Genomic DNA, 9,068 nt, shown 5'->3' on the forward strand with positions numbered 1-9,068 from the left:
CCTAAACACAACATTATTATCCCTGTTAATCTGGCTAATTTAACCAGCGGCGAAACTTCATTAGCTCCGTGGTGAGCATGCAACTTGCTCAGCCCTCACAGGTTCCTATTTGTACACCTGGGTAAAGAGAAGCAATTCATGGTTACAATTCATGAAGCAATTCATGTTACTCACAAGATCACTGTTGATAATGTGGGGGCGGGGCTATGGGTCAGCCTGTTTCATTATTCATGGCCTTCTTGTACTTTTTGAAAACACTGTTTTGATACTGGATAAGGCTCTACCGGTTATTATGAAATATTAAATAAGAAACCACCCTTGTGGTTTATTACTTTGTATTAGAAATAAAAAGTAGCATCTCCTTCAGTTGATCCTCTGGGTGTCGCTTCCCAGGTTGTAATGTAAACTTGGGTGTGATACCAGCCGTTGATTTCACAAAGAGTTAGGGCTCGTCTTATCTGGAGGACGAGTAACTCACTCGTCCTAACTTAGGATTAATCTTTAAGTCTGCATGCTACAGTGCAGGGTTGGGACTCGTCCTAAGTCCTAAGATTAATCTTAAGTTGGGAAGAGTTTTGTGAAATCGATGGCTGGCTGCATAGCAGTTACAGGTTGAATAGCTTCTGACTGGAGATAGCTCAGTTGGTAGAGCGCAGAAACCAAACCACATCCTGCTCTATTCAAATTGTCTTTGTTCAACCCTGAAACTATTTTAGTTATTTATAAAAGTTACACTTTTGGTATGAAGCTTCTTAGAAGCAAAACCACCAACAATCATCTTCCCCATCCATACTTAATTTTTTTTCTTTCCTGTTTTCACAGCATTTCTTCCCGCGAGACAGCTCTGGAATTGGTTCGGTAAAGCAACTCAGCGTCGTGGGGCGAAGGGCAAGGCCAGGAAAGTCTTCTACAGATCAATAATGAGGGAGAACGAGATCATTAGGGTGAGTTTAACTTTGCCACAATTAACGCAAAATTTACACTCTGAAAATTTCTTTTAAAACCTTCTAAACAACATGTGCACTCCAACTTTGTCCCCCGTGAAATCACCTTGCCTTGTTGAGTCGAACGGGTGGAAAGGATTAGCTTGGAAATGGCGCTGCAAAGCATCTAAAACCAAGCGTCCTATATTTATCCATAAAGAACTCCTATATTTTGGAGTATCTCTTCAGTTATACATTGCAAAATAAAGAACGACACATGATGTATATTCCGCCAATCAAATGACTGGGATCTGTGTTTGTGTGTGTGGTATTTTATTCCTTATTGCTTTTATATTATTTATCTAATTGCTTTTAAAATGTTATTTAAAGAAAGTGAACGATATCAACAATATAATTTTACACAAACATATCATTGTTTTTAGTGTAATAAAACTTTCCTCTTATTTGACTGTATTATTTACCACATGGGGGCACTTTCAAGGGCTGATTTCCTTGCGTGATATTTACACTTTTTTCTTAAAAGGTTGCCTGTATGTATTATGTTTGTATCAATGGCCAAATAAGTAATAGTAATGACAGCAATGGGAAAAACCATTTCGTTTGACTTGCTTTGCACCACGTACATTTGATGTTCACCCCCCCCCCCCCCAACCCGGTCAAAAATACTGCAAATTGCTGCATACATTTTTGAGAAGTTTATCTTTCATTTGTAGTTTTATGTTTGTTTTGTTTTCGTTTACAAAACAAGAACAGTTAGGTAGTTATTTCAAGTTAGGCCTAGTGTTTACTTGTGCTTTGATTATGTAGGATCATTTGCATAGAAAATTATTCCATAAGAATAACGATCCTTATTTATTACACTCAATGCATTAATATGGTTAATCATAACCTGCTCTTAACCCATAACAATCAAACAGCATGTTTGGTTTGGTTCTGTTGGACTGGCAGATTCTTAATTCTGTAAAAACTTTGTAAATTTGAATGTTGTCAACCTTTTGGTTGTTTTTTATTCAGATTAAAATAAACCATTAATAATAATTTAGATCAGCCATACCAACATAATCAGAGTCTGGTGATGAGTTATCGTACAGAATGTGTTGGATTGAGGACTGCAAAAGCAAACTGAATCAATGCTTTATATCAGGCATACCACCATAATCAGAGTCAAACAGTTTGGGTGTTGAGTTACCATAATATGGTGTTGGGTTTTGTAAGAGTGAGGAAAGATCCTAGTAAAACACCCAAGGGAACTAAAGTTTAATCATCGCCCCAAAATGTCTGAAACCGTTTCTTAACAATTTTGATTTTCTCAACTGATCCACAGCAAGGGGATGCAGCCGTTTTCTTATCTACGGGGCGCCCTCATCTACCGTACATCGGACGCATTGAAAGCATGTGGGAGTCTTGGGGCGGTAACATGGTCGTACGTGTCACGTGGTTCTATCATCCGGAGGAGACGAAAGGAGGTCGCAAGTCACATGACGGAAAGGTCAGGGAATTGTTTATTACGCTCTCGCAGTTAGGTTCAGGAATCAAATTAATTAGGTGTTCGGGCCAACAGCCCGGAACACCTCTTATTTTTGTTCGTTTTTTTTTTCTTTTTCTTCATACTTCTTCTTCTTCTTCTTCTGACCGTCCCTTGTCCGCTAACAAAAGCGCCTTTCCCAAAAGTATGAACTTGAAACTTCACACATAGTTAGCGATTTATTAGGAGAAGAAACCGTGTGAGTTACGTCATGATGACGTCATCAATTCTTGAGTTATGAATATTCAAAGTTTATTAATTCAAAAAATCATAACTTTTGATCTACATGAGGGATTCTTACAATCGAAACATCATCGGAATCGTCATTGAAAACTCCGTAAACGCCCCACAGACATGACCCCATTTTGATGTTGTCTTCCGGCTCAAAAGAGAGGTTGAAAATTTCAAAATTCACGTCTAAAGAACAACGTAAATCCCCATTGGTATGTACATAAACATTGCACGTAGGCATACACACAACGTGTAGTGTATTAGCGGTGCAGCAGAGTCACGCTCCAGTGATCATCCATAGAGCGCAAAAAAGCTTCATGAAGAGTAGTCTTCGTTCACGGCGGTTAAAACATACATGCCCCTTACAGTCTTTTCTACAGTAGTCAATATTTCCTAAGTTCATATAACCTAAACTACATAAGCTATTTTGACAATCTATACATCATATGAAAGGGCGTTACATACTTTACAGAAATGGATATGTTGGTGAACTTTCGTTGACCTTTTGACCTGTTTAAACCGGATGTGACTGTGAAATGATTTGAAAGGGCGTTGTTTATTGCCTTTTAGGTTGAAATATACATCCTTTGATGCTTTACCATCACAGCATACAAGTCTGGCAAAAAAAATTAACGACACGTTATAGAAAAATTCATCTTTATGGTTCAATGTTTTTGAACTACGTCATCACGTAACGCCCAACCGAACACCGTATTTTTGTAATTAACAAAAATCTTATGTCTAGTTCAACATATGTCTGGTCGTACAAAGAGTGCTCCTTTACCTGCCCCCCCCCTTAAAAAAAAGGGTAGCAGTGATCAACAGTTGTTTGTCAAAAAGCTTTCAGTGTAGCTAGGCCAGTGATTTTGAACAATCTCCCTACTGTCATTAGGGAATCTGTTACTTTATCTACATTTCGTTAAGTGCTAAAGAGTCTTATAGTCTACCAGTGTGTTGCGTAACAGGGGAACTTTACCAAATACATTAAGCATCCGATGTTTACTGAATGCTATAGCATAATGGTCAAATAAACTAACTTCCTTCTAGATTTTCCTTTGACCTTTTGTGTTATCTATGGTGTAGATTTCGCTAGTTGAAACTAACTTTTTTTTTAAGTTGTTCACGATTAATCTTTATTACTTTACAATCTTCACCAACAGATGGCGCTCTATCAGTCCCTCCACGTTGACGAGAATGACGTCCAGACAATCTCCCACAAGTGTGAGGTGCTGTCTGTGGACGAGTACAAACGTTTCATGACCGGCAAGAAACACAACAAGTTTGCCGTCGATAACGAAGACGTTTACTATCTTGCAGGAACGTATGATCCCACTAGCGGACACATCACATCAGTTACGTAGGCACCCCCCAGCCTAATTTTGACATCCATCTTTGCTATACATGTACTTGAACAGTGTTAAGTCCCAGTTCATATTTCCTGCGAATGCAATCGCAATTTTGACGTCACAAATTCGCAATGATTAATTCTCAACATTTGAACTGAGTTCAATTCCTGCGCAACTGCGAAAGCAGCACTGTGACGTAAAAATTTGCTTCGCATTCGCAGGAAGTATGAACCGGGCTTAATGAAGGCAGATTTCCAGTATGACAACTCGCCTCAACCTCCCGTTAACCGCAATTCATCACATCGCTCACGTTCGCGCCCTAGTCTGGGTGTAAGACATCTACAAACCCTTCTGACACCGCTCTACCCTGGGGAATAAAGGCTGGCCCTTTTCACACTTTACCGCTGTTCTACCCTGTCAAATGGGCATACCCCGAGGAATAGCCACCCCTACTCTGGAGTAGGGGTAAGCGGTGAAACCCTGGGGTATTCTTGAAAAGTGGAACCAGAACCCGTTGGAATAGGGACCTAGGCGGAGACTGTCTGGAAGTGTAGGGAGTAACGTAAGGGTTTAAAAAACTCCTAGGGCCTCCCGAGATCTGTATCCACCGGGATAAGAGATATACAGATACATGGGTAACCATGAAATAAAAAAACCTCCAGGGATAATGGTCTAGCGTCTCCCCAGGGCTGTATTCCCCAGGGATAAGAGATACAGTGTGAAAAGGGTTTATAGTTACTACACTTATATAGAAGTAGTTTATTGAAGGTAGATGTCAAATATGCGCAATCGCCCTCTGCCCACATTGGTCTACTTTAACAATAACGTAAACAGTGGTCTAAAATACTGTCTGAATTATTATTTATTATTAACAATTACAGAGAATAGAATCCTGCTGTTCAAATTGGAAAACATTTATGGGGTTTATTTTTCATTCAAGTTTCCCTCCAAATAAACACTGAACTACGGAGAATTGACATGAAGGCATTTTGTGTTATCTCGTAGCTCAGTTCGAATGATCACATTGGGTTGTATACAAAATTGACAGGAATAACTCTTGATGAAAAATGTTGCCTTGAGACGGCTCTCTTGCACTACTTTCGTTCGTCAGCACACTGGGTCTGTATAAAACACTGTCTTAGTGTTGCTCAGTAGTCTACGCATCAAGTTTGCAGAACATCAACATGCGCACCTAGCCCAGGCAACGCAGTCTGCCGTACTGATGGCTGCATCGGATGCATGTGTGTGCTTATTTAAGACTCTGTTCTTAAACTATTAGAATAGAGGTTTAAATCAGACTTTTTTTTTTGTCAACTCCCCCCCCCCTCCGAGTAAATAATTCATGAATTATTAGATAAACAAGCTAATTTTGGATTGGGAAGTAGTTTATTGGATTTTGATCACAAAGTGTGATTTTATGGTTTGGTTTGTGGTTATATATAGATTTATTTGATCTGGACATTCTTTAATTATTTGACACTGACTTCTGTATAATAAAAACAACATCACTTATAAAAACAAATGTAGATATTTTTATATATTTTATGCCTGAGGTTCATGATGTATCAATGTGTTTTAAACAAAGCGTAATTTATCAAAAAGGTAAATTGATTTTATTAGAGATAAGTTTTTAAGAATCTTTGTTTTTTTTTTTGTTCGGTAAATTCATGTCCAAATACTGCAATCAAAGTTGACTGCTTTTTATACGGCTTTGGTCGTGGCTAGATCACTGAAGCCATAGCCGAAATGCACAGGCTGTATTGAAATTGGCAGTTATGGCTAAGACTACAGCTGGATCACCATTTCATTATGCATTGAAGTATAACATGTCCTTAACAACACCCTTAGCAACAGCGTAGCCATAGCCGATGCAAATACGACCACAGCTTCAGATCATGTATAATTTAATAGTCTTTGGCTATGGCTAGAGGTCATGACCTCTCACATCCATCCTCTCTCAGTAACTTTAATAGTCTTTGTTTTTTGAGACTTATCTCAATATAGTTCTACAAATCTGTACCATAGGTTCACATTTTTTAAATAAGATTTTACAAAAATTGAAAAAGAAGCTTTACTTTTAAGTTTGCAACTGTGATTGTCTTAATAAAGAAAGGAACATTTTTATGTTCAGATTCCTAAATGGTCTGAACGATTTTCAGAAAGTCTTTCTGTGTGTTAAACAAGAAATATATAGATATAGAAGGAAATCATGAGTTTACTGGTGAGTGGAAAGGTTTGTAAGTAATTCAACTGTACAAATAGATGAATATTTTCTATGTAAATGGTGAAAACAAAACATTGCCGATCTATATTGTATATTTATTTGTAAATACTGTATGTTTGTGTTTCAGATTACATATACGAAGTGATGTACATAATGTATGTGTTTAAAAAAAAGAAAAGGAAAATTCTACTTTCTTCGGTACATTGTTGATGATAACCCACCATCTTGTGTTTGTTTAAAAAAAGAAAGATATTAATTACATTTCCCTGTAATTTGTCATTACTAATGTTAATTGAAGAGTTAAAGTCAAAGACACGCATATTTTGTATTCAAAGTAAGAATTAAGGTGAAACTAGGAAAACAATGTTTCTTTGTGATAGGAACAAGACAAGTATTCAACTAAGTGTGAATTCATGTTTTTAATTTTTTTTAAATATTTTTTTATTTTTATTATTACTTATAAGTGAAGTTTAAACAGTTGCAAGTTTGTTTGTGTTATTATTTTGTTGCCAATGTTACCAGTTTTTAAAGCCGTTTTTACGTTTTGGGACACTTGAAATTTAAAATTTTTAAAAGTTTTATTGGGTTCACAGATGTATAAATATAAATTATATCACCTGTCATATATCTGCGAAATCATTGGTGGCGAACCATTCTGTGTAAAATGAAGAAGAAAACACATCGAAATGTTTTTTATTTACGTTTGGTTTTTCGATAGAGTTTAAACATTTTTTGTGTGTGCAGATAACTGAATAGTTTGAAAAGATAATAATATGTCCGTTATGTTGTGTGGTTTTGTCTGAACTATCATTATCCACTGGCTGTTTGAATGATCGAACCCGATCTGAAGAGGGTGGTTATACTTTTAATTCAGTCTACGTAAAAAAAAAAAGAGTTAAATTTCAACCTTAATAAAAACACGTACTGATCTGACGACTGGATTCTGCTTGGGTCGAAACGTCGGTCCTTTTTGGGGCGGTCTTTTTTTTTTTTGCAAATTCGTTGCACAGTTTGAAACCAATTCGCAATGTCTAGCAAAATTTATATCAAATTGGGTTTTCTATTCAGGTGCAAAACAAAAGTTGAAGCCAATTCAGAAAATACACAAAATGAAAAGCCAAATGAAAGAGTTTTCACAATTAAGCATATGCCTAACCTTTATTTTTGAAAATCATGAAGTGAACTTCTGACTATTTTTTGCTCTAAGTTTTCACCCGCTCGGCCACATTCTTGTTTTACATAAATAAACTTATGCCGGAAATTAACGAACCTGTCTCGTGGTATACCGCAGAACTAAATCAAAGAAGACAAATTGTAAACCAAAATATCATGTATTTTGTCACAACAGAAATAAACAAATAAAAAGAAAACAACTTTTAAACCAAAACACCAATTGAATTCTACGGTAGTCTTATTTTTTCTGTAGTGTTTATATTTCAATATATTAACCTGAATAGAATTGTTCTAAATTTTAGGCAAATTTCAAAACTTGTTGACTTCACCTTTTGGACATAACAATTACATAACTAATTGCATTAAAAAAAAATGCATAACCTTTTGAAGCAACAACTACTTTATCATCAAGGCCCAATTTCATAAAACTTTTAAGCAAACTAAATACTGCTTAGCAAGTTTTTTTGCTAAGCCAAAAATGAGTGGGGCACCAGTTGTAACAATGTAATTGTGATGTAGTTTTGGCTGTGGTAACCAGTATTTGCAAGCAAGATTTTTCTTGAGCTGTGCTTTGTGCTTACAAGCTTTAGCACATTTCTGTGCTTACAGGATTTATGAATTGGGCCCAGATACAGTTTTTATGAAATTAGTTACCACTTCCTTCCTTGTTTTTAAACTATCAGACTTACAAAGCTATTTTAGTTTTTTTTTTAATTGTTATTGTCTACCCTTTGGACAGTCTGAAAAGTCTGAAATTTTCTTACATTTTCTTTCCTTTGTTCCCCAATGAGGCGGAGATTTTATATCAGAGCAGTCACAAAAAATGATATATAGAAATTCACGAAGATTTCTTTTTTATATAAAACATAATTCCAGACCTGGTTTCTGGTCGTTGTATTAATACCGTTATCTTGGTGTAGGCAGCTGATTTTGGAATAAATATTTGTGCTCTTGAGTGGCCCTATCGGTGTTTCTTTGGAGATAAAATGTAGACAGTACGGGGGCCAAAATGGTCCTTAGTTTATCCGTTTATCGGAGATCTTAAGGGAATTAAACAGAGTTGTTTTTATTTTGAATAAAGTACATGAAACCAAAATGTTGTTTTCATTGTGTGTTTTTCTAGTGGAGTTGCAAATATTGATATTTTAATCATTTTTATATTCTTATTCGCGTCCATGAGTTGATTTTGTTTGCCCAATCCATAGAGCTATAGGCCCTATAAATGCCAAAACCTCCAAAGATGCATATGGCCTATATCTAATTGTGAAAGAAATGGACAGCGCCGAAACTAGTGTAAAACGTTGGGGCCAAGAGGGGGTGCACAATTGCCCAATAAAAAACTGCAGCTTTGGTGTGCTTTTCCATTACACTTTCAGCACTCTCGATATGTCATTTGACATTTACAATGTGTTTTTTTCTCTTTCTAGATAACCCGGGAGCTAGAATTAGAAACAATTCTCTCTTTGCGTTTAATAAAAACAACACAAAAATAATATATAGTTTTCAAACACTGAAAATACTATTTAAAAGTTAACAAAATGTAAGTATTTTTATACGGTAACCGTCGATTTTAATATCAGGAGTCAAGATTTCAGATTGGGGGAGGGGCTACCGTGTGTGCCCCC

The 9,068-nt window shown here is 36.3% G+C and overlaps 1 protein-coding gene across 5 annotated transcripts in view; it reads left to right on the forward strand.

Annotated features, from left to right (window-relative positions):
* LOC139943776 (uncharacterized) overlaps window positions 1-8,532 on the forward strand; it is an 89,915-nt gene extending 81,383 nt beyond the window's left edge. For all 5 annotated transcript variants that reach the window (XM_071940567.1, XM_071940569.1, XM_071940570.1 and 2 more), the window contains 3 exons: window positions 823-944; window positions 2,269-2,433; window positions 3,861-8,532. In XM_071940567.1, the coding sequence (XP_071796668.1) occupies window positions 823-944; window positions 2,269-2,433; window positions 3,861-4,061 (488 nt within the window). In that variant the 3' untranslated portion in view covers window positions 4,062-8,532. The remainder of the gene's footprint in view (window positions 1-822; window positions 945-2,268; window positions 2,434-3,860) is intronic.
* Window positions 8,533-9,068: the final 536 nt, after the last annotated feature.

Source organism: Asterias amurensis, chromosome 11, assembly GCF_032118995.1.
Source record: "Asterias amurensis chromosome 11, ASM3211899v1".
NCBI lineage: Eukaryota > Metazoa > Echinodermata > Asteroidea > Forcipulatida > Asteriidae > Asterias > Asterias amurensis.